At 38.9% G+C, this 27,673-nt stretch overlaps 1 protein-coding gene across 4 annotated transcripts in view; it reads right to left on the bottom strand.

Moving 5' to 3' along the window:
- The window catches only part of elavl2 (ELAV like neuron-specific RNA binding protein 2), a 69,149-nt gene that overhangs the window by 11,604 nt on the left and 29,872 nt on the right, over positions 1-27,673 (bottom strand). For all 4 annotated transcript variants that reach the window (XM_052020209.1, XM_052020208.1, XM_052020206.1 and 1 more), the window contains 3 exons: positions 27,053-27,156; positions 13,881-14,034; positions 2,646-2,871 (listed from right to left, as the gene is read on the bottom strand). In XM_052020209.1, the coding sequence (XP_051876169.1) occupies positions 2,646-2,871; positions 13,881-14,034; positions 27,053-27,156 (484 nt within the window). The remainder of the gene's footprint in view (positions 1-2,645; positions 2,872-13,880; positions 14,035-27,052; positions 27,157-27,673) is intronic.

Genomic DNA, 27,673 nt, shown 5'->3' on the forward strand with positions numbered 1-27,673 from the left:
ATTAACTAGAAGATACATAGTGACAACCTTGCACCCAGTTAAAAATTCTGGGAAATCACAAAGGATGTTTTGATATTTTTTTTTAAGGACATACCCTTGTATACCAGAGACATTGAATGGCACCACCTCTTCACTATCAACATTGCTACAAATTAGTACTAGAGCACAGTGATTTCAAGGCTGATAATAACACTACCCACATAGGACTATCTCCAGTCAAACTGGTTGTTGAAAATCAGAAAAACATCAGCAAAAGGTTTCAGTACCTCCAAATAAAAAAAAAGCACATTGTGAAACTTGCACTCTGTGGAACAAAGTGATGCATACTTCTACACACAGATCTCTCCATTTGGAGGAATCAATCTTAGGTTGTTCTTTTTAAATTAGGAGCCTTAAGCCTTAACACAAGTCTGCAGCAAGTTTCAACCCTTAAAATCAGATGAGGGAATTGCAAAATAAGTTTCTCTCTGGGGAAAAATAGCCTATTGACAGATTTGAATAAACCATGCTCTTGGTACTAACTGACCACAATTCAACAAGGCAGTTAGGGAGGAACAAGTACAGGTTGCCAATCGTCACCAGACTGGAAGCACTTGGCAAGATTTGCCATCTTAAATTTAGCACTGAACATGGGTGACGTGGAAGCTGAAGAAAATGGCTCATATTCAGTATTTACAAGTTAATTTTTTCCCTCCAATTTGACCAAGTGAAAGGATAGAGAAGCCTCATTTCCTTAATATTTGTATTTAGAATTGCATAATTGTTAGAACATGACTTAACTTTAAGTTCAAGAGAGGACTGGGGTGAGAGGTAGTGCATGCTGTGTACATTCAGGGTGTTCAACACTTCTACCATGCTGCCCTCTGACAATAAAAGGTTCACAAGATCCTGGGAAGTGACCAAAACGTCAGACCTGGCCCAAAGCTCATGTTCCACAGGGCAGCAGTAATCCCTGCCGTTTCCAAGACCTTATCTACCTGGAACAGACGTCAAGGCACTAGATAAATACCAAATGTCATCTCTGCAAAGTCCTCCATTCCCGAGAGAATAAGTGAACCTACGTCAGTGTCTTTGCTTGCCCAGCTATCAGGCTCTCATGACAAACTATTTCAAGCTGTCAAAGAAAGATTACCTGGTGAAGAAAAGGATTCAATGCTGTGCTCACAGCTTCCTTGAAATGCAACATCTCCACTAAACACCTGGCAATCCCTGCTTAAAGTGGGAGAAGTCTTGTGTACATGGTGGAAGCACAGCAGCTCAAACTACCCACCCACCTACCCCATCAGCCACTTCCTGCCCCATCCGTGGATGGGTCTGTGGTTCCACACTGACCTCAACCTCCTCAGAACCCACAGAACCAGAATGGAAGTCATCCTCAGTTTTGATGGCCTGCCCAAGGAAGCTCTATAATAACTTTTGTCAAGTCTGAACCCAACTCCACTTATTTTCTGATTAAGATATCCTCTGTTATAAATAACCTGCAAAAGTAAATGCAGAACAATTAACCCCATAAGCTGATATTGCTAGCAGGGAGAACATTGTTAAATCAAAATATGCAGCCTTTGATTTCCTGAAATGCACATGCAATAAAACACAAACAATTTTCTTCTGTCCTATTTTCTTTGCCCTCTCCCTCCAAAATCACCATAAAAACATATTACAAGGAGTTTAACACATACTGGCACCTTGGCCCAAAAGTTAAACACCAATTCCACCCCCCCAAAAAAAAATCACCGACAGCACGACCACTTGCTGTTCAGAATTAGTTTCTGTCCAGAGATACTTTGCAAAAATACAGAAGGAATTTTGAAAATTGACCTCAAAACCATGTTTGCCTTTGAGGCATTAGGTCACAAGAGGTACACAAAGCAAGCAACTATCTACAAGCTAAACAAGACCTTCAACTCAAGGGAAATCAATTGATTCAGGTTAAACAAGGTATAAAGGTCAAAAAAAAAGCAGAGCTCACTGCTGTCAGCTTCAGATATAAACTAAATGTTCCTTCAAAGTATGCAAGCTGTTCCAGAAATCCTTTGGCCAAGTTCTGTTAGATCACAATTACTCCAAAATGAAACAAGTAATTTCCGTTGATAGGTAGGAATAGAGGTCAAACCAAACTACTGGCCTAATTCAAAAACTATGGACATAGCTCAAGTCCAACAAGCTCAGTGTGTGCCAACATGTTGGAAACCATTTACATCATAAGACATTTGTTGTGAACTGAAAAGGCAGCTATGATGCATTTTAGACTGGATAGGAAAAACCCACGCATTATCAACAGCAAAATATGGAAATTACATTGGTGGAATTATGTTTTATGGATAAGTTGAACACCAAATAATGTGACTGTTTAAAATTACATTTTTCTATCCAAACTAGATTAAAGAAAATATAACAAAGCAAATAATGCACATTTTCAAACCAGCAAAATGGCACTGCTTAGAGCTTCAAAAATCTCTGATCAATGCATCAAGATTCTGCACATTGTTAAATACCCAGGTCAAATTTCAGCATAATGAAAAAAATTAAGCTGCCATATTTACTTAATTCAGCCTCAAGGTAAAATCAATGAAGCATTTACTCCCAAGTGTTAAAATATCCACATTAAACTGCAACAGTGCCTAATGAGGTTATTAATTACATACCTTAACCTTTGTGCCTGATGATGGAGCGGCCCTGGATATCGTCTATTTGGAGATTGGTACAGCTGAGAGAGGATTGCCTGGTTGGTTTTCTGACTTGGATTATTGGCGAATTTGACAGTGATTGGTTCTGTGGCATTTGGAGGCTTCTGCCCATTTAAACCTTTGATTGCTTCCTCTGCTTCCACTCTTTTGTCAAACCGAATGAAGCCAACGCCCCTGGACACTCCTTAAAAACAAAATTCAAACTCAGTTATACAATTCACATTTAATTCATCTTTCTTGCTCTTAATTATAACTCAATAAACCAAACATTTAGAACAAGTTGCTGAAATTTTGTTTTTAAACTATGCTGAACATGCAATGAAAGCTGAAGATTAAACAAACATCAGAAACGATAAATAGGAATGAGAGAAAGTATAAAGAGATAGGTACTTATTTATTCAGCTACAGTTGGTTTGCTTGTTCAGGACAGAAGGGTATATTTTCACAAATCTGCAATTTTTGCAGAAGCTCCAATTTTAACCATTTAGGTTTCCCAGCTTCTAACCAGACTGCTTCAGTTTTATTACAAGTTACTCACAAGATGGCTTAATATATTGCAATCTGCTTAACGATTAGTTCTTAAAATCAGGTCTACATCTTCTCTACTACAACATACTGCTGCAGGACATCGATTGCTTAAAAAACCTCATCACGTCTCTCATCCCCGACTTGCCCTCACAGTCAAAGGGCTTGCATCAATCAAAATGCATACACCATTTCAAAACCCTTGTGGCACCAGGTACCAGATAAACCAACCTTTAAATTCACAATTTAGTGAGAGAAAATCAAAATATAATAGCTTATGGATATAATTCAAGCATTTATTAATTTAAGTATTGGACATTAATTTGCATCAATTCATTGTTCAACTCATTCAGCTAATCCCTGAACATTTTAGCACAACATTACAGAATTTTGTTGAATAGTGCTTTAGAAAGTGAAGATTTTTTTTTAGTGACCTATGCAGATTGACGTGTATTTAAGACTAGTCAGCAATTCTGGAAGGTAATGGGGGTATGGTTACCACACTTGTTTCTTTCTCAAAGCCAGTTTAAAACAAATGGAAAAATCCATTGTTAAAAAGATAACCAATATTAGCCTCATTTCTTGCATGAATGCCCATAATACACATACTCGTATATGTATTACAGTGTGCAATAGTTGTCTTAAAATGGATAAATATTCTTCTTGGTGTGAATTACCAAATGGCATTGGACAATTTAAATACTAGAAATACACAATTCATGGCTGAGGTTGAACATTTGAATAATTGAGTGATTCACTGGAATAAAGTTAAGAAAGTTGGAGTTTAAAAATGATTCTGAACTGTAAAATAATCTGGATATTTGAAATACCAAGAGTTTATAGTAAAGCTTCTAACAATACAAACCCACATTAATGGCAGTTTGATATAAACAGCACTATGTATATGCATGCACACAGAGTGCATGCATACAACAATAGAGTGCATAATGTCAAGCTCCAAAACCAATGTACAGGTATTAAAAATTCTACAAGGGCCTTCATTGCAGACTCAGTTTCAAAGCTCATGCATTTTTACAGTATGTAGTCTGAAGAGCAGGTTCATCTTCAGTTCACCTTCTATACAGTTCTACATTCCAACATTATTCCTTGGCAATAGAGCATTAATGTACAATGCTCAAGAGATCAAAATACCCACAAACTATATTCAAGTGTACAATGATTACCCAAAATTAAAGTCTAGCATGGAGAGACCAATGTTTGAGGAAATACACACTACAATTGAAGGTGCTTAGTTTTTCCTTAGACTTGCAGAATATCAAATAGATACTGAATATTGGACTTCCATTGAGTTTTATGGCACTTGTTTACCTGGGAAAATATTAAACTCTTTGCTTAAGCCAAGATAAACCTTTTGGCATTGCACCATAACTCAATACAGTCATTAGTGTTATTGAGTAGTAACACCACACAACTACGTGCAGATTACTAGCAAGAAGCAATTTTCAAACTGTCTGGGCTGTGATTAATTTGGGACTCAAGTCACTTTATTACTTATGAAAACCAAAATATTTGAACATTACTGGCTAGTTTTCCTCATTTGTCAGAGATCTTTTACCTACTTTTAACCAACTCCCAAGTAAACTTGCATTTCAGAAAATTCATACTCATTTTTCTTCAGTCTCACTCCTCTAATACGCCAAAATATCTAATTCTGGCTCCTTATCTATCTAAATTCAACCACTATTTCCCCAAATCCTTACAAAAGTGCCCACACCTACAGGAAGCAGGAACAAAACATTTAAGCTTGGCTTGATAACTAACATGTCATGAAAGTGTTAGAAAGGGACTATCTCCAACTAGATAATCTAATAACCTACCTCGGATATTCAATGCCATCACCATGTCTCTCATGAATCACTCAGCCGGATTAGCCAGAAATACAATGGTTACAAGAGCAGGTCAGAGGCCAGGCATCCTGTGGTAAGTGAATTATGACAACTGAAAGTCTTTCCACCATCTACAAGGTATGTAGATAGTTTGGTGGAAGTCACTCATCTGGATGACAACAGCTTCAGCACAAAGCTGCACACCATCCAGGACAATGCAACCTATTGGATTGTTACATCAACCACCCCAGATACTCATTCCATCCACCATCAGCCAATAGTACTACAGTGTATATCATCCACAAAAAGGAATGCAATTACACACCTAGGCTACTTTGACAACACCAAGGAAAAGGACTTCAGCTGCATGAAAACATTACCACCTGAATGCTCCCTCAAACTTGGAAATATCACTGGTGCCATCCAAATCCTACCCAACAGCACTGTGGGAGTTCTTCCTGAAAGATTGCAGTACCTCAAAGCAGCAGCTCATCACCACCTTCTTAAAGGAAATTAGGAATGGGATGAATATCAGCCTCACCTGGTTCCACACCCCCACCCCCCCCAAAACAAACACCACTGGTATGTACCTTCAGCCACCAAGGCCCCATCATCTTGAATTCCCTCATGCCTAATTTTCTTCTTTACAATTCTAAAAAAAAATCTAACTTTTTGGTAAAGTTTTGGTCAGCTGGTCTAACCCCTCCTTGTGGTTTGGAATTAATTTGCATAATGGCCATTTAAATCAGCAACACTCAAAATATTTAACAATTGGTACTATTACGATACATGTCATTATAATGTAGCAGTACAAAATCTAGAGCAGCATGTTAAAGTTATTGTAAAAATAAATGGTGTTAATCTGAAAAAGTGTGTTTGAAACACTCAGCAGGTCAAGCAGTATCTGCACAAAAAGAAACAAATCAACACTTCAAGTCAAAGACCCATGGTCAGAACTAGAGAAGTTAAAGTTGCAGAGGGTGGAGGAAGTTGGATAGAACAAAAAGGAACATCTGATACAGCGAGGCTAGGTTGTCAAGATCACTGTGTCACTGGGTTAAATGGGGGTAGTCAGCAAGTCAGAGAGAAAGTCAACAAAAAGCTATGTAATGAGGAAAGTTGGAGTGAACACACACAAGATGCAATTTGTAAAAAGGTTGTGGGACATACCAGATCAGGCTAGGTTAATCTAGACAAAAAACTAGTATTAGATGGATAATTAACAGTAGAATTGTCCTGTTCTGATACAAGCACAAAGCATGTTACCCAATGTTACAGAATCAGAAAGGCTCAAGCTCATTGAAGGTCACCCAATTTTCTGTAATATTGTAGAAACCAAATGCAGATTAGGTGACTATTTTTGTGGAGCACCTGCATTCAGTCCACAGGGCACAACTGGCAGCTGCCAGCCTCTAAATTGTCCATCCCACTCTGACCTGGCTGAGGTCCCCTGCACTGTTTTATCAAGGCCCACTTTAACCAAAGCAACAGCATCTCTTGTTCAGGCACAGCTTTCCAGACTCCAAGGAATTCTACAACTTCAGGTTACTCACTTTATTTATAAACCTGAAAATATGCAGATGCTGGAAATCTGAAAGAAGAAACACAAAATGCTGGAAAACTCCCTCTGCAACTGGATACTCAACTTCCTCATTGGCAGACCTCAACAAGAATTGGTAACATCTCCTCGTTGACCATCAACACAGGTACACCTCAAAACTGCATGCTTAGCCCCCTGCGCTATTCTCTATACATATAGTACGAATGTGTGGCTAATCACAGCTCCAACGCCATATACAAATTCACCACTAGCATCACTGTTGTTGGACAATTCACAAATGGTGATGAGTCAGCATACAGGAGTGAGATAGGACACCTGGTTGAGTGGTGCCACAACAAAAGCCTCTTGCTTAACAGCAGTAAAACTAAAGAGTTGATTGCTAACTATCAGGGGAGGGAGGGCAAACATGCACCTGTCTACATTAGGGAAGAATCAGCAGTGGAGAGAATCAGCAGCTTTAAGTTTCTGGCCACTAACATATCGGTTGAACTGCCCTGGGCCCAGCACAGAGATGTAAACAACAAGGAAAGCATGCCAGTTTCTTTACTTTCTTGGGAGGCTGAAGTTCAGCTTGTCACTAACAAACTTCCACAGATGTGCCATTGAAAGTACCCTGACTGGTTGCATCCTGGTCTGGTATGGCAATTTGAGTGTGCAGGAACACAAGCTGCAGAGAGTAGTGGACTCTGCCCAATACATCACAAGCACATTCCTCCCCACCACTGGTAGTATCTACAAGAGGCACTGCCTCAAGGCAACATCCAGAAATCCCCACCATCTGGGCCATACCATCTTCTTGCAGCTACCATTGGGCAGAGAGCCTGGAGTCCCACACCACCTGGTTCAACAGCTACTACCCTTCACCCATTCAGTTCTTGAACCAACCAGCACAACCCTAAACGCTACAACACCATGACCACTTTGCACTAAAATGGATTTCTTTGTTCTAATTGTGTTCTCTTTTAAAAAATAGATTTGTTTAATTTAGGATTTTCTTATGAATGCTGCTTATATAATGTTATATGCTGCTGTAAGTTTTTCATTGCACCTGTGTATTCATGTACTTATGCATATGACAGACTGATCTTGAACTCAGGTCAGGCAACACCCAAGGGGAGAGAAACAGTTAATGTTTTAGCATAAGAACCAAGGTGAAGAGACAATAGGCAAGGAATAAAATTTAACAAGAATATTACAACACAAGAACAGGCCCTTCAGTCCACGATGTTTGTGCTGACCATTATGTCAATCCAAACTAATCTGATCTGCTTGCACAGTCCATATCCCTCCATTCATTGCCCATTCAAATGTCTGTCCAAATGCCTCTCAAATATTGCTAACATATGCTTCCACTAGGTTCCAGGCACCTACCACTCTTAAAAAAACTTGCCTTGCAAAGGTCTTAAAATTTCCTTTCACCTTAAAGCCACACCCTCTAGTTCTTGAAATTTCCACCCTGGGAAAAAGATAATCTACTCCATCTATACCCCAGGGGTATAGAAAGGAGGAGGGCTAGGTTTAAGGTGAAAGGAGGGAGTTTTAAAAGGGGATCCAAGGTGAAAGTTGTGTTTTCTTTTTTAAATTAACAGAGTGGTTGATATCCAAGCACACTTCCAGAGGTAGTGGTGGAATCAAATGCAAACACTGCATTTAAGAACCATTTAGAGAGGCATTTGATAGGCAAGGCATGGAAGGATACAGATCTAATACAGGCAAATGGAATTGGTGTAAATGGGCAAAGGCTGGCGTGGAGATGGTTCCAGTTTATTGGAAGAGTAATTCATCAGATAACTTCTAATTATGTTCTACCCAAGATTCAATAACCACTCAAATCATTTCACATTCACTCTTGTTTAATAAGACTGGTTAAACCTTGCCATTATTCACCTCTTCCCAACGCAACTTGATATCAATTTTGTGTGGTTTACACTCCTATAAAGCATGTACAATGCCCCCATTACAAAATGGTTGTTGAACTGATGAAGGTCCCAGACCTGAAACATTAACCATTTCACTTTCCACCTGCCTGCCCTGCAGGAACTTTTTTTCCAGCCTTTTCTGTTTTTATTTCAGACCTCCAGCATCTGCAGTTCCCCCCCCCCCCCCCCAAATATGGAGTTTCCAGGGGGCAAACACTAATCTATGAAGCTGAATTAGCTCTGGCATACTACATCCGGCATGGCTTTAAAGCAATGGTGGGAAGTTCAAGGGAGATATCAGAGGAAGGTTTTTTTTAAACCCAGTGCGGTTGGGGCATGGAATGCACTGCCTGGGGCAGTGGAGGCAGGTACATTGGTCAAATTCAAGAGATTACTAGATAGCCATATGGAGGAATTTAAAATACAAGGATATGTGGGAGGAAGGGGTTAGTTTTAGGCAAGGTTTAAAGGTCAGCACAATATTGTGGGCCAAAGGGCCTGTATCATGCTGTACTGTTCTATATAGCTTCTAATATGGCTATTTTATGATTCCGTGGTCATCTCTATGATGCACTTGAAGATCTAGGCCAGCTTTGGATAAAAGTTTCACATAAGACAAATCATGCATCAGACCACCTTTTACTCAACCTGGAGTTCTCTCCTTCCCTACTGTCCTTTCACTGACCTCTATTCTCTACCTTCAATATGCAGAGTGCTGAATATTCTTAGAAGCTGGGTAAAGGGCAATTCTGACACCAGGGATCCAAAAGCATGAGTGAAGCTAGTGTAGATCAAGGGGCAAGGAAGCAAACTATTAATTACATTCCTGAATACATTACTAAGGTGACAGTTCTCTTCCCAAATAACCTCTCACCTGTACAATTAAAAAAAAATCACTTCTGAACTTTAATATTTCACTAATATGTACCATTTCTCTTTACTTGCCCTCAAAAATATCAACTCCCTTCCCTTGCAAGGCTCAGACTTGAAAATCCTAATCTTGGTTGAACTCCAAATTTCACCTACCCTTGGCTCATAAAATTGCACGAAGCACAAAAGTAGTCAAAGAAATAACATGGAATCTGCACTTTAAGCAGCATTCTATATACACAGCAGTGGATTTTTACTCAATGGGAAAACCAGCTGCGGATTTGTTAGTTTATTCCTCAAAATGATCAATAAAAGATATACTCTCCATGCACTTAAGTGCCACTATGGATGGCCACCTGGATGCAACATGAACAATTGTTATTGGCCAGGAGCTGCAATCTGAACAACCATCCATTTTATATCTGCTCTATTGCCACCAATGCCATTAAAACTTAATGTTTATCGAGAACCTTCTGCATGTTCCCTTTAGGGCCAATGCGGCAACTAACCAAACATTTGACAGCACCTTCCAACTCATTAACAGAAGAAAATCAGCACCAACTTGCATAGTATATGGAGCAGCAAACACTACCAGTGGTTTGACCGATGTCTTGGGGCTCAAATTAGAAATGTAAAAATGCTACCCGTGGTTCAGTCACAAGCACAATATGCCCAAGTTGTTCATCACTGGCAAAACAGCGTAAAGAATCTAAAGTATAAGACCACTTTAAGAAAGATTTTGTTCAAACAGTTTAAAAGAGGGATAACTTGCACATTCAAGGCTCAAGTATTCTCTTACAACAGTGTGTAGACCAACAGACAGGAAGCCAATATCTACCCATCAAGAACAAAATAATTGCATATATTTTGCATAAAGCAAATATACCAAATGAACAAATCACAAGGACTAATGGCAGAGTATCTAGTGACTCAGTTGGATTAAGCAATTCTTGAAAAATGAGATTTCCAGGTCTTTACTGCAAATCTATTCTTGATTTATCCATTACTTGTAATCACACATTTAACCCCTTTAATGCCTTTTAAAAAGTGCTATCAATCCTTGCAGCTCCATTTTCTATTCATTGCAAAAACCATAATGCACATTTTTATGCCTAATACCTTGTTGAAAATAGTGATAATGTCCAAGAACCTTAATTGCATGCATGCTCCATCATTCCCCCAGTTCACAAACAATTGCCATCCACAACCACAAATTAAAGTGCAGTACCTAAGAATCACTAGTTACCCGATAACCAAGTTTGCAATTAACATCCATTTTGATTTAAAAATATAAAGTGAAACAGAGACTTCTAAAATGTTAAACTACAATATTAATTAGTTTAAATATACACTGATCCACAAATGACATAATATAATATTGGTGTAGTGATTAGCGCAATGCTATTATAGTGCCAGCAACCCGGGTTCAATTCCCCTTCACTGTCTGGAAGGGGTTTGTGCGTTCTCCGAGTCTGCGTGGGTTTCCTCTGGGTGCTCTGGTTTCCTCCCCCATTCCAAAATATTCCAAAGGTTAGGAAGTTGTGGGCATGCTATGTTGGCAACAGAAGCGTGGTGACACTTGTGGACTGCCCCAGCCACTATGCAAAGATGCATTTCACTGTGTTTAAATGTACACATGACTAATAAAGATATCTTACTTCATTAGCATGAGATTTGTTCATCTTGCCTATTAATTTTTTTCTAGTTTGGAGCAGAGATCATCCTTCCACGTTTCCCAAGTACATACTGCATATATTAAGTCCCCCATTACATAATTTTTGTCACCACCATATGAAAGAGGTCTTGCACACCAAGAAGTGGGACATTATACTTTGGGAACCCATTCCATTATCCAAATTTAAAAAAGGCTACTGTTGCTGCACTACAATTCAGAATTCACATAGCTAGTGCATCCACCTTTGTCTCCAATGAATCCTGTCACTGAACTTCCTTGGAAAATAGCAATTCAAACAGTTCAAAAAAATAAATGTCATTCAAGATTTTCCAAAATATCCAACTGAAGGCGAGGGGTGTGTCATATTCACAGGTCACTAAACAACGCATTTGGCATTCAGAGAACAAAATAGAGATACAAGGTAAATGGCACAATTTTAGAGGGTTGCAAGAACCTGGGGCCTTTACAGATAATTTAAAGGTGGCAGCAAAGGTTATTAAAAAAACCCATATACAAACCTACACAAAGCAAGTATTTTTTGTTATATCACATGTACTGATGCAGTGAAAAACTTGTCTTGCATACTGTCCATACAGATCAATTCATTACATCAGTGCATTAAGGTAGTACAAGGTAAAACAGTAGAGGAGCGCAGAATAAAGTGTTACCACCCAAGTTACTACTTGTATGTTCTAAGCAGACAGAATATTCCCCTGCAATAGAATGTGACATACTATGCTGCAACAAATGTTCCATTAGGTGGTCTTCAGAAGTAGGAAAACTCACTGGACAGTCTTGTGAAATAGGTCAAAAACTTACAAAATCTCAAACTTTGCTCGAACTGTACCCATCTTCTACCTCAGAAGGGAAACTGAAGTTAGTGCAGTAAAACTTAATCCATCACCAGACCATTTGGAAATCCCGATGGTTTAGCATCTGCCTCAACAGCTGATGTTTCCCATACTCCCCCAAGACTCATTGTGGCCTCAGTCCTTGTGTTCCCCTGAACCATAAAGTTCACTGAAAAATTTATAATAGTGTCACATCTTAAAAATCTAAATTAAGTGTTTCAGAGAATTAATGTCCAGAATATCCACGTCTGTGTGCCAACATTACATTCAAGCATATTATTTGCCCAGATAATTACAAGGATTTACCATCTTCTGCTTCAAAGTTTTTATTCCTCAATCCTAATGATAAATCCTTCTACAGGACAATGTCGCAGCCTTTGAGATTTTTAGAATGTACAAAGTGATGTGAAGTTGCCTTTATTAAAGGCCACCCCAATCCCAACTCTGGATTAGAATTTTTACTTCACATAGCACATCAACTGTTACAAACTTTAATCTCAATATCACTGGGCAATCATTGGCCCAGCAATTTAAAGCCATAACCATCCTTCATTACCAACTTTCCTCCTTCAGTATTATCCACTTAGATATTTCATGTTGTTCAACTCCTCAGCTAATCCCTCTCAAAGTACAGTGTCAAAGACCAAAGTAGCAAGTTTAAGATCTGAGCAAAATTTATAGGCAACAGAGAGCCAAACCAGATTAACAAGATTTAGCAAACATTTAAGGTGCATTTCTAATAGGGAAATCATGGAAGTGTGCCATTGACAAATTGAGTCATGGCTCTAACAAAAAGAAAAACAAGGCCTCCACCACAGATGTTTGAATTCAAATATTCACCCAATTAACCAACTACCACCACCTATCTTCCATGCCAGGTCCAAAAATTGCTTTCTGAAATACTTCTTGCTGTCATTTTATGTAGAAGTTTATTGGAATGATGTCTGCATGTTTTCTTTGCATGAACAATTAATAACCAATGAACAAGAAACATTAACTATGGGTCGGAAAGAATTACCGTTTTGGATTAGCAACAAAAAAGTATTGCTCAAGGATAGAGAAAATACAGTTACTATTATGAAGTCCCTGGAAATAGAAACTATACTTGCACACCAGGTCATGACCACATGAAAAGTAAATAATTTTTTGGGTGAGAAGTGTGGGTTAAGCAGAAGAAATTGTTCCATATTAGGAGGAATTTCATTTCAAAGTTAACTGCTCATGACACTAGTATAAAAGGGAATCCAGCTAGTATGAATAGGAATCCAACTAGTATAAATATATTCAATGATGATAAAATCCACATATTTATCCAAGTAAAGCACAGTATTAACCTAACAGATTTTAACCTGAAACATCTATAGTTCAAACCATCTCCAGAAGATTCGAACACCTAAAATTTAGTTATACAATATTCCTTTCCATCTGCATTGCAAAGTGTAAAATAGTTTAGTCTGCCAATTGTGTCCATGTTCTGAAGACTCCACATACTGCTACCTATCTGCTCTGTCCAGACTTACTACAACATACAGTTAGGTTTTCAAGGTAGCTTAAAGCTGTTTAAGTGCCAAATCCAAACGTCTTACATTTGCTTTACATTCCTGCTAAATTTAAAAGAAACACATTAGCAACACAATAAGGATTAGAGCTCCATCCTCTACAGCAGGTTTGAAATAAAGATTATAACCGCTTTAAATTTATTACTTCACCATGCGTGAAAGCATAGTTCAAACCTGCACCTCTAGGGTGGGAAATGACTCAAGTCAGTGAGAGCTCTTAAATCTATTTCTGCCCATGCATATTTATGAACAATTCCAGCAGAAAATTACATTTTCTAGCCCACATCTCTCAACCTTTGACAAGTTCTGGAGGCAAGTTATCAGCAATTGAAGAATTTCACAACGTTGCAGGCTTAAAAGATGTACAGAAATGGGCACACACTTACCAGTAACCTGGTCCACAAGAATCCTTGAGGTAATTATACGTCCATATTGAGTGAAAAGCTGCTCCAGTTCCTTTTGGGACATCGTTTTTGGGAGCCCACTGACATACAAATTTGCATCTCTGATGGAGGCAGAACTGGGGCGGGCATAAGAAACCTGAAGAAAATAATTTTTAAATTTTACAGAAACCACTAGCGTTTCAACAAGCCTCAACATGCATTTGACAGATGATTTTTCACATCAAAAGGAAGAAAATAAAGCACTAGAAATGCAGTGTGGTCAGCATCTTAGGGTAACCCCACGTAGCTTTTGTATTAAGAATAAAAGTAGTTTTTGAAATGCTGATCCAACCTTTTCCAGCTTTTTGACTAACAGGTTTCACAGCTGGTAACCACATTAAAAATGTTTAAGTTGTATAAACTAAGGTAATATTATTGCTGAAAAAGACAGCAGGAACACTGGGTGCATTTAGAATCCAATAGTACAAGTAGAAATGTTGCAAGAAAATTTACCATTTAACTGAGAAAATTAAGACTTAATCATGCAAATTACCTCAACCACCATTTAAAAAGTGGATCAACAATGTAGAAAAAGTGATCTTTTGTATTTCAGGGCTAAGCCAATGTTGTAATTAAAGGAGAGCATCTTGTTGTGAAGCTATGCATACATGCCTCCAAAATTCATTGGGCCACAATCAGGCTCTAAGCTGCTACAACTTTGATCAGCAGCAGTTCTTCTGGTAATGCGAGAAGATCAACAGCATACCAACAATGGTGGCAGGGATTTTTGGAACAAGTAATAGATAACATTTCTGCAACACACCCATTGCAGTATAGACAAAATGCTGGAAATACTCAAGTCAGGCAGCAACCGTGGAGAGAGGAAAACAAATGAAAATCTCTTCGGTTTTGAAAGATTACTGACCTACAGTATTAAATATTATTTTGCTCCCTACAAATGCTGCCTGGTCTCTGCCCAGTATTTCCAGTATTACAGTTTCAGATTTAATTTTGGTTTTCAAAATCCAATGCCACATCAGGCTTGGGCATGAATTAAACTTTCAGCAGTTTAATAAGTGAAAACTGAAGGCAGATCCTAGTCATGCTTACCAAGACAGAATTCAGTGGCACAAAACAGTCTCAAATATAGAAACGAAGTTTTAGTAGGTCAATTTGCATAAAAGCTTACACAAATCTTGCCTAATATCTTGGTCATACGGTTTTTGCAAATTTTAGACTAGTTTTCCCCTCTAACCCCCCCCCCCCCCCCAAGATTTTAGACCAAAATCAATGCCAATCCTTCAATTCTAACAGCCTTGCAAATTAATTTTATATCAACATGGGTTACTCACATCAGCTGATAACTAGGGCTCCAAAATGAAGGTTTAAAGATCCTATAAGGATAATTAAGGGTCCTCTTTTGGATCACAAAATATGTGACAGTAAAGAGCAATTTTTTTTGCAGGGAACAGTTAAAACTTCATTACTGTTCCTGTAAGACTTTCTGTATAAATTCATCATACAAACCTTCAATGAATGGCAAAATGCAAAAGGCATTAACAATATTTTACTACAAACTAAGATGCACAAAAAATATAGAACTTAAAGTATTGTAAGGTTAGTCAGGGTTCCTGGTTTTGTTAACTCATGTACTGATCAGTCTTCAGTACAATGAAAATTTCCTGCCACACCCCCTCCCCACTAAAGCTACTTGCACACAGCAAGGGTCCAAAACAATAACAAGATGAATGGCATTGTTAAAAGATCAAGAGACTATGGGACACAGTAAAATAAATTCATTTACTGGAATAGTAGCTGGAGATCTGAACCATTGATCCAGAGAAGGGAGTTTTTAAGGAAATGCCCCAAAAACTATTTGCATCTATTCAGGCATGAGACTTGTTTATAAATGCATTTAAAATACAAACTAAAAATACATTATACTTTCAATCCAAACCACTTGACAGGCAATTCACATTTTGATATGAATACAACTACAGAATCAAATTGACACGCAAACACACTGGCCTCCTAGTCAAGCTCCAACTTCCTGTTCAATCACCTCCACTCTTGTCCCACTCCATCTCGGTCACAGACCATCTACCCAACCTTACTGTGGTCAGTTCCCAGTTTGTTAATGATTGTCTTGTGATCTTGTAAAACCAAAGGAGCAGAAGTAGGCCATTTGGCCCATTGAGTCTGCTCCACTACCTCACCACGAGGTGAGCCATTCCCATCTAGCCAATTCCCAGCCTTTTCCCCATATCCCTTGATACCTATCAATCTCCTCCTTAAAAACCCCCAATGATCAGGCCTCCATAGCTGTATGTGACAACAAATTCCATAAATCCACGACCCTCCGGCTAAAGAAATTTCTCATTTCTGTTCTAAATGGGTACCTCTAATTCCAAGATTGTGCCCTCTAGTCTTGGACTCACCAAGGGAAACAACTTAGCCACATCTACTCTGTCCAGTCCTTTCAACATTCTAAATGTTTCTATGAGGTCCCCTCTCATTCTTCTGTACTCCAATGAGTACAGTCCAAGAGCCAAAGAACACTCATCATATGCAAGCCCTCATCCTGGGAATCATCCTCGTAAATCTTCTCTGAACCCGCTCCAACATCAGTACATCCTTCCTAAGGGGCCCAAAACTGCACACAGTATTCCAAATGAGGTCTCACCAGTGCCCCATAGAGTCTCATCAACACTTCCTTACTTCTATATGTTATACCTCTCAAAATGAATGCCAACATGGCATTCACTTTCCTTACTGCTGATTCAACCTGGTGGTTAACCTTTAGCGTATCCTGCACGAGGACCCAACTCCCTCTGCACTTCTGTACTTTGAATTTTCTCCCCATCTAGATAATAATCTGCCCTTTTATTTCTTCCAAAGTGTACAACCACACATTTCTCAACATTGAATCTCATTGCCATTTCCTTGCCCATGCTCCTAAACTGTACAAACTAGTTTCACTCACTTTCCACTGTGTTTTACTGAATGTTCTGGTTCTTTCATTCTGACCTGCACTGCTTAAAATTTCAGCCAGCATTCTGGTATTCTAAGGGACCTTCTGAGAACTTGTGAATTCTCAGCCATTGGCTTCATTTTATAATCTCTTACTGAGTCAGAAGTTGCAGTTTTTTGGGACGATTTCTGGATTGAAAGCATTAAGTTGCCGAATTTGCTGCTATTTTTGTATTCACTAGAATATACAAGAAATCCTGAAAAGCCTACATTAACAAGGGCAAACCAAATTTGAGTCAATAAAAACAATGTCAGCAATACTGTGGCAGGCAACATCTGTAGACTGAGCAATAAGTTTCATTTTCATGCACCAGAAAGGAACATAATCTCAATGTCCTACATGTGTTCAAAAGGCACAAAGTAAGGCAATCACATTCTCAGTACAGGCTGAGTTACTATTAGGAGTAAAATTCAGACCAAAGATGGCACATCAAGTGGAGGGGAACTTGGTTCTGTAGAGGCTTGTCAGACACTTGTTCAAGAGTATTGCAGAGCTATACATAAGTTTTTAAATACAAGATAAAAAAAAATCAAAGCCCAAGAGTGGTGGGATCAGGGTAGAGAAGTTAATCAAGCATTCTACCACTTTGTTCTGCAGCGATATAACACCAAATAAGAGTTGTGAATGCAGATCTGGAAGAACCGGTTCAATTCAGTTTACTAAATAGGATCAATGGAAATTGGTATTGGTTTATTATTGTCACTTGCACTGAGGTACAGTGAAAAACTTATCTTGCATATTGTTCATACAGATCAATTCATTACACAGTACATTGAGGTAGTCCAGGGAAAAAACAATTACAGAATACAGGATAAAGTGACACAGCTACAGAGGAAGTGCAGTGCAAGTAGACAATAAGGTGCAAGGTCATAACAAGGTAGATTGTGAGGTCAAGAATCCATCTCATCATACAAGGAAACCATTCAATAGTCTCTTAACAGCAGGATAGCAGCCCTTGAGCCTGGTGGTATGTGCCCTCAGGCTCCTGTATCTTCTGCCTCATGGGATAGGGGAGAAGAGAGAATGTCCCAGGTGGGAGGGGTTTTATATTATACTGGCTGCTTCACCAAGGTAGCAAGAGGTATAGACAGAGTCCATGGAGGGGAGGCTAGTTTCTGCAATGTGCTGGGCTGTGTCCACAATTCTCCGCAATTTCTTGCGCTCCCAGGCACAGCAAGTTGCCATACCAAGCTGTGATGCATCCAGATAGAATGCTTTCTATGGTGCATCAAGAAAAGCTGGAAAGTATCAAAAGGGACATGCCAAAATTTCTTTTGCTTCCTGAAGCAGAGGCACTGGTGAGCTTTCCTAGCTGTGGCATCTACATGGTTGGACCAGGACAGGCTATTGGTGATGCTCACTCCTCAGAACTTGAAGTTCTCAACCTTGGCACTATTGATGTAGACAGGTGCATGTGGACCACCCCCTTTCCTGAAGTCAATGACCAGCCCTTTCGTTTTGCTGATATTGAGGGAAAGGTTGTCATGACACCATGTCACTAAGCTCTCCATCTCCTTCCTATACTATGGCTCATCATTATTTGAGATACAGCGCACTACAGTGGTATCGTCAGCAAACCTATAGATGGAGTTAGAGTAGGATCTGGCCACACAGTCATGAGTGTCTAGGGAGTAGAGTAGGGGGCTGAGGACGCAGCCTTGTGGGGCATCAGTGTTGAGAAATGCAGCAAATTGCACAATGTATTTATCAAGATAAAAGTGAAGATTCCTTCTTTTATAAAAAGTGCCAATATAGAGCCAATCAATAGTTTGTGGATACTTGAGGGTTTAATGCATGTGCCTGGACAGTGTTAGAACTTGCAAGTTGAAAGAGATACCTGCTACACAACTGTATGCAGATGCTTACTAATCAGAGTGGCACCAGGAATTTGGTGCATGGAGATGTTAGAGCCAAGGAAATACCTTAAACCAGGAACCAGTGTTCTACCAATTAGTTTAAACAATTTAATTATTTCACTTGGTTAAAGAGGTTAGGGATTGCAGAGCAGGGGGTGTGCAGTATCTGTAGAACACGATCTTAAGGAACTACACCTGCAATGAGTTTTCAGCTGGAGGAATTTCAGCTGAACTGTTGAGCTCATTTCAGATGCTAATGCAGGAAGGTGCAACTGTGATTCAGGTAGGTTAATACAATACCAGGTTGCCTCATCTTTTTTCTTTTTCAATCTTATTAGTTTAAGGTTGCCTTATCTTCAACTGGCATGTGATCCTTGCTAAATGAAAGTTAAAACTGCAGGGGAGGATGGGCAGGCTGAGCTTCATGAGGATTTTCAAATTAAGGGTGGGGAGAAACAGGGTTAGTGAATAATAAAAGGGGAACTGGAGTCTCAAAAGGTTTTGATCCTGCCTGATGCCAGGTTAAGAGGCGAGAGAGAAAGGAGGAAGGATAAAATTGTTCGAGTTCATCTGGGAACCAATGACACCTTCAGACAGAGGTTTTGCAGAGAGGGTATGAATAGCTGGGACCTGAACTGAAGACAAAATAGATTACAAAATTAGATTAAAAGATGTAACAGTGGTTAAGGAATATCAAACATTTCGATTTTAAAAATCCTTTTGAGGAACATAATCCAGTGGGAACTGCTCAAATAACATTAGGCAGCAATACTGCTCAAAAGTAGTGAGGACTAGGTTTTTAAGAAATCAATAACTGACAAAGAAAACAGAAAAACAAGCTATCAAAAAAAGCTGAGATTTCACAAATATGCAAAGAGTAGAAGTTAAAAATTGGTCCCTCAGAGGCAAAGAAAAACTGGGAACAAAACAGCTAAGCAGTTCAGAATATCTATCACAGTACAAGATCATTAAACAATGGGATGTCAAGAGACAGAGGTAATGGAGTACTGGAGAAGTTCCAAAAGATTATTGACCCTAAATACACACTTCGTACCACAAATACTGTGCAAATTAAGATTTAAAACATCTGCATACTCTAAAATAGTTATTGGGTAAAAGGCAAAAAATTTCCTGAACCTGATTACCTTGTGTCTTTTAAATTCCAGGGTGTAAATTGTCAAAAGTGAGCAAGGGAGGAAGGAATGAGAAACTAGCATATTAGAGTGCATCTTGAGCAAAAGTTTCCAATCAAGAATGTTTCAACAAAAACAATGACAATTGTTTAGTCCAATAAAACAAGGGGGGGAGAAACAAAGCAAATGTGCAAAAATGTACAAAAGCATGAATGGGCAAAACTGCCATGATGATAGTCAGAGACCAAATAGTAAATAAATAGCAACTCTTGAAAGATGCACAAAATAGGCTAATAAACATTTTAAGTGTCTAATAATTGGAGGCAAGCACTACAATGCTACATGTCTGAGTCTGTTTCCTCCTAGTATTTTACTAGAATACTGAAGTTAGATTTCAGGGATAAAAGCAGCAAATGTTTATCTATAAAGTGCATTGCAGTTACTCACCTAGGCTACTCTGATATCTCCCAAACCTACTGCCTCTACCACCGAGAACAAGGGCAGCAGATGCTTGGAAACACCACCACCTACAGGTTCCCCCTCATGTCCTGCACCATTCTGATTTGGAAATAAAACTGCTGGCCAAACCCTGGAACTCCATAATCAACAGCACAATGGGATTACTTTCACAATGACTGCAAGGTAATAAGCTCAGCTCCATCTTGGAGGGCAATAAGCTTAGTCCTGACAGCAATGCTCAGATCTTGAAAAAAATATCCAGCAGGAAACAGGCCTTCTTCAACAATGCAGAATCTAAAAGATCTCTACTAATTCCAACTGAAGGTAACCTTAACTTCAGTTAAGATTATGTTGAATAATGAAAGAAAGTCAAAATGAAACAAGTGGTAACCCACTGCACCTCCCTGAGAAACAAGTGAAAACCATCTCAGGAACAGGAACTTAATGGGAGGAGGCCCTTAATGCCTGTTCACTGTAACTGAATTCCCCTATACATGAAGCATCACAGCTTTGAGTTGCCTATGAATTAATTTCCGCAGCATTCTTTGGTACAGAATTCCAAAGATTCAAGAAACAAAAATTACTTCTTGGTCATAAATGTCCATGAAGGATATTGCTGCTAGTTCTAGATTCTCCACATTGCTTTTGAGGACAAGTGTGCATGGCAAGGAAAACATCCTTATAACTAGCTTGCTAAGCCCCCTTGGGAAGGTTATGTTTCACTGAGATAATTCATTCTAAACTCCAGCATGTTTGGTGTCAATCTGCTCCACCAATCAGCCCAGCTCATTTCATCAACTGGGAACCTTTGACGCAAAACAAAAACATTCTTCCTTAAATATATCCTTTTTCCTAGTCCTTCAGCTCTGAGCATCAAGACTTAGTTCTTCTTGCACCCAGTACCTTTTCCCTTGGAGGGGCACATTTCTTTTGCCTTCCTAATTACCTATTGCAACTTTAAGTGCACACCCAATTCTGCATGAATACAATTAACAATATCATTTAAGCAGCATCCTGCATCTGTTCTTCCTACGAGAATCAATTCATTTTCCTGTCATTTAAACAGTCAGCCATCTTTTGCTCAAACTTTATCCTGTATTTATCCTTTTGCAGACTGAAATATTAACCCATGGCTGCAACAGTGTTCGTAAAAGACCCACCCCATTTAAGTGGGATAGGCAAAGAGCAGGGACCAAAGTGGGGGATCTCAGATAGGATAAAAACAGAACCTACAGTTCAGTGAAGGAAATAAAATGGTAGGTACGCAGGCAGGCTTATAATTAGCTAGTGAACACTGAACTATAACCATAGCCAATTGGCCAGAAGCATCATTTAAGTTGTATTGGAACCTAATGCTCAAAGGGTGCATGGAAAACAGGAGATGCTGCTCAGTTTATGGCTTTGGCCAGTTACCATATTAAAGTGGCAAAACAAAGTGTAGACCAGAGCCCACAATAGGAAAATTGATGGACTGAAAATGGCCAGATAGCAGCTTGCAAATGGCAAGTCTTCAAACTACAACACCAAACATTTTGAAAGCAAGATCAAATTTATATATTTAAATATATGCTTCACTTCTTAAAACGAGATACATGGCTGGATCAAGTTATTGGATCATTTCTCTGATTTAGGGAGTTGGAGTTTTAAATTCAACACATTTGTCTGTGTGCAATTCATGGCTCTATTAATAAAGTGTTTGACAAGCAAACCTTCACCAGGTGAAAGTACTGTCATTGTTCCCTCTCCACACCCCCCCCCATGTGTTCAGAATAGCTGATTCAATTTTAACGATTACCAATAGAAGTAAAAAAAATTCTTTATTTTTATAGATTATATGCAAGCAAAACCTCAGTAGCAGGAAACACTACAACCAGGTTTGATATGTAACTGGAATGTTATCCTCAGTAGAATTCATCCTTTGCTATTTCTACGCAATCTTTCCATTAAACTTTAAAAACAGTTCTCAACACATGGCATTTTGCAATTCTAAGAGTGAAGAAATCCTGATGGGAATTATGGATTTGATGGCAAAGTCTGAATCTGAAAACTGGGAAAAAAAAAACTTGGATAAAGCAGATAGCCTTATTCTGATTAATTTTCTTTAGCTTGCCATAAGGGATCAGGTAAATACATGTCTGACCTTTTAATTTGGGCCAAACTGCTCGTCTGACATCTGTCTTGGATGAGCTGCAATTTTCTCCATCTAAACAGCAAAAAGTTTAAAGCCATCATTTCCAGCCTTTGGCTGAAACAACTGTACTCAGCACAAACCACATTCCTCTCCCATCACAAACATCCCCATCAAACCACACCCCAAATGAGTCAGCAGCTGGCACTACCCAAAACAGACTGTTGATATTTGGCATTCAAAGTACTGCTTCTGATTCAATATCCTCCCTTTCACAAAAATTACCTATTCCACTTCCAGCACTGCATGCCTGATCCTATACCTTAAACTTTGCCCTTCAAGGATTTCCCTCCAACAGGAGAAAAGATCAGCTCATGTGGAAGTCTGTTGGCCAGAGCCAATCCCATCTTATCCATTCTGGTAGCCCAACTGACCCAATTTTACTGATATCCTATTTAAAAATGCATTGTTTTATTCTTATCTGTAGCTTCATTTCTCCCCATCACTAATGTCAAAATGAGATAACTTTATTAGTCATACATACATCAAAACACAGTGAGATGCATCTTTTTGCGTAGTGTTCTGGGGGCAGCCCACAAGTGTCGCCACGCTTCCGGCACCAACATAGTATGCCCACAACTTCCTAACCTGTATGTCGTTGGAATGTGGGAGGAAACTAGAGCACCTGGAGAAAACCCACGCAGACATGGGGAGAACATACAAACTCCTTACAGACAGTGGCCGGAATTGAACCTGGGTTGCTGGCACTGTAAAGCATTACGCTAACTGCTACACTACCGTGCCTGCCAAATTATGACTATACCTGCATTCTCCCATCTCCACTGACCATGACATCAGCTACTCTGACCAAAATTTCCCCATAAATTCTCCATTCTCTCCCCCATCATTGGTGAAAAATAAAAGTTACCAATTAGTTTGATTCAATAATGAAATTCTCAAACTATACACCTGTCAAAATCTTAAAAATAGGCTAATAATTTATAGGAATGTAGTTCACTGTTTAAACCAAGTTTCACAATGGACGGCTGCAATATTTTCTGAAGTATTGCTATTGGAGTATTTTCCTAGTCAGAAGCAGCAGCTTAAGATCCAAAAAAATAATCAGCAGTTACACACATATCCAAAGTACAGAATATCCAAACAATGAAAACAAAATTAGTGAGGATTTAATGTTAAGGCCTCCACAACACCCCACCATGGCTGCCGCCGCGCCCCCCCCACCCCAAGAAAAGCCCAGACATTGTTTGAGGAATAAAACTAGAATGAAAATAGCCAGTGTTAGTTTGTCCATTATCTGTGCATTACTGACTTAAAGTCTCACTCTTATCCCCTTCTTGCCCACAACTCATCTCCACAAAGCAGCCTTCAAATGTCACTTCAGTTCTCCAAAGTGAAATGAAGTCACCAATAGATATTGACACATCTACTACACTACAAAAACAGATGCCATAGATCTTGATTTTAAGTTCAGACAGGAAATTGAGCATGAGCTTAGTAAAGCAAATTCAGATCTGGGCAAACAATTTGCTAAATATTGCCACCTCACCCATCCTGTGAATAATTGCCACAGCATGGCAATTATTCACAAATGAAATTCTCCTTTTCCTCCCTCTTGCAAATTAATGGCAGAAAAAAATGCCCATGATTATTTTTAGGCTTTACTACAATTTTGGAATGTGTGTGATTACAGAGTTCGAAAATATTTTTTTGCCACTGAACAGTTCTGGCAAAAGTCAGAGTAAGGAAGCAATACACATGAAAGGTTGCAATAGTGTGCACCATCTGGAAGTACATTTGTGCACTTCAAAAGTATTTTGCAATAACATGGACTTAACCCCAACCTACATTCTCACTGTTTGCCTAAAACTTCAACTTTGCTCACCAGGACCATGGGGTATAAAACCAGTAAGCCCACTCACAGCAATAAGCTGGATAAACAAATATATTATACAGGGGAATTATACAAGAACTACTTAAGCTCATCTATGGCAAAGTCTCATCTGTTTTGTTTTTGGACAAATAGGCAATTCAGAATAGTTTAAAGCAAATACATCTCCCCACAGCTCAGAAACCCGTGACTAGGTTTATGTTTATGACAGCCCCAATTTCAGTGCAGCCCCAGATTACAGCACACAACTGCTGTAACAGGAGTCAAACAATTGGTACAACTAGCTGAAGTTGCATCCTTTGCCTACCACTTGAGTGCTTAAAAGCCTGTAATTCTTATTCCCCTTCTCCAAAACCCTAATCATAGTTACAATATTTACTGTACACTAGGATTAGAATACTGCCTCTTAGGCTTCACAAAACCCTCCATCTGTTTATCAACAGTTGCCAGAAATCCCAGGGAAATTGGCATAAACCCAGATTAGACAAGTAGGAGGGAATACTTCTAACCATAGAACCATACAAAATTCCTTCAAAATATTTTAAATGTTAAATGCTGAGTTTTACTCACGTGAAGGAAATGGTAGCAAAATAAAATTAAACAGAACAACCCAATCTCTTCATTCTGGTACATGCTGTGATGTGGATGGTGTCGAATAGAGCAGCCGATTACTTAGCTTTGTCAGTTACTGTTCAGTGCATTTAATTAGCTTCCATTTAGCCAACTGAATATTTGATCAAGTTCACTATGCAAGGGTTACATGTTAGGTTTGATGTGATTGTTTTACATTACATAATACAATACTTGGTATTTAAACTTCAACAGCTAATAGTTGAAGGTAGTTAAGACTAAAAATCAAAGATCTGTTTAGGGGCAGTTGCCTTTGTGTAGAGTAGAAGATCCATTCCAACAGTGGATGTAACATTGTCTTTCAAATTTACAAAAAGTGTATAACCAAACATGGACCAAAGTGCTTATGCATCATCTAAAGAACAGAACCATTAACTAATCCTAAAATACACTGCAATATATGTTTCCTTCCCCCCCCCCCACCCCCCTCCACCAAGGAAAGCAATTTACCTTTACAGTACAGGGCAACTTCTGCCAGAAGACAGGCAATGAGCCACCAGCTGAGACTGCTGCCCAATGCCTGCACAAGTTCCAGACTTGTACTTATGGTGGCAATGAGGTAGTACTCAGTAACATAAAGGACCCATTTACTATCACTAGTCCTCAACAGGTGAGGAAAGAACAAATTCAAATTGATGGCAGGGTCAGCGATACATCTATTATAAACATAGCCACAATTCTGTAATTGTTATGTTCCAGACTAGTGATGTAGTGCAGAGCCTAGATTTCAGACTCAAATCAATAGTGCAGAGCAACATCATGAGTGTTGAACAGTTACTTTATGATGCTAGACTGAATATTAAAAGAGAAACCACTTGATTCAGGTGGTGTAGAGTGTAGAAACTGGGGCACTGAAGATACTTCTCTGGCTCAACTATTTTGTTCACTGCATTTCTCATGTGTCTTTGGAACCGTATTGGAGATTAATGTTTTCTATCCCGTTTTCAAAAGTTGTTACCATGGTTCACACAAGCCCATTTCAATAAAATCTGGCTGACATAGGAAACCAACTGGACCACAAAGATAACATTTAGGAGGTAGTTGAACAATACTTTCCAAGGTCAAAAACAGCAGGATGAAGTTTAGATTGTAGCAGAGGAAGAAAGTTAGAGGGACAGTGAAAATTAAGACTCCAGACCTTTCCAAACAGCAAGATAACAATTCCTTTTGGGAGACCGTGGGGGAAAAAAGTTCCCACCCCAAAGCAGATTAAGTCAATACTGTGAAATTGAGCATTTTAAGATTTGTCTGGTATCAGTGCACTGGGATGGCTTTGGTCAAGGACAATGCCATCAAAAATACTGAAGCACTCTTGATTTTTTTTGGGGGGGGGGGGGTGCGGGTGCGTGCGCGCATGGGGAGGAGCGAGAGCGAGAATCCAGCCGGAAGTCTGGGGTCAGTAACAGTTTATAATAATTTGGCTGGATCAGATGTATTTTAGTGCCTCTGGATATAACAAAATTGCAATACCTATTGGTTTCCTCAAAAGGGTCATCTGGTCACCTTAAAGAATAGCAACGTCAGGCAAGCCCTCATATTCCAGTATCCTAGCCTTTCCTGCAGGAATTTTAATTTGTCCATCTTATACAAAAGAGTCCAACATACTTAAAGAGCAAAGCAGCTCCTTCAAAGATAGCACAAAGTGTTACAAGCTCTGGGATTATGCAATTGTATGGCAGATCACTTTTCTGAGCAAGCATACAAGATCCATAGTATTAAACCCAAGGTTCAGTAATACTACAACTTAGTCCAGAATGTTAGTAAACAGATCATTTGATAGTTGAAAATGAAATTACATTTTACTTGTATACACACACAACCCTAATGCCAACTAGGATTTCAGTGAGGAAATCATTTGAAAAGGTGCCCTGCTCTTAATAGCCAGCTTAAGAATACTGTTATTGATTAAAGCAGGTGAGAAGCATGCATGGAAAGTGTATTAGATCTACCCCATATACTTAAATGTTTGAAAATTAAACTTAGTAAAGCACTGAATACAAAATACCAAGTCTTAACTTCACAAATTTACCTTGATTGTTTTGGTTTGGAGTCTGAGACCATTTAATGTATTGATGGCTTTTTCAGCATCCTTCGGATCCACATAATTTACAAACCCATAACCAAGGCTCTGACCTGCAGAAAAGGAAATAATTCAATTATGAATCCATGGCCACTTTTGTGCTGCTAGTTTTGTAGAAAATGGTCTGCAACATTGATCACAAAGTAGTTTTTTTTGCTGCACTGGACACGAATTGCTTTATGGACATCACTGACGATTATTGCCAATCCTCAACTGTCTCTGGACTAAGGCAGCAGTTACCCATTAGACACATCTCAAACCGATACAACTTTATATCAAAACATCAGTTGTTTAAAGCAGTTTAAACAGATTCATGAAGGACTAATATCTAGAGTTCTGATCTAGTACCCAATTCTGAAGGATGTTTGAGAATTTGAATTCAGATTTCAAATACAAAAGTGGAAAGTTATTAGAAATGACCATTAATGGTGGCTATTGTAGGGAAAGATCTACTGTAGATGTTGTATTTCATTTATTTCAGATTTACATTAAATATTTAGTTTGATGACCTTTTATCAGTTCTAACGGTCATCACCTCAAAACCTCACTCCCTACAAACATTGTCTGATC

This window comes from Pristis pectinata, chromosome 7, assembly GCF_009764475.1.
Source record: "Pristis pectinata isolate sPriPec2 chromosome 7, sPriPec2.1.pri, whole genome shotgun sequence".
Classification (NCBI taxonomy): domain Eukaryota; kingdom Metazoa; phylum Chordata; class Chondrichthyes; order Rhinopristiformes; family Pristidae; genus Pristis; species Pristis pectinata.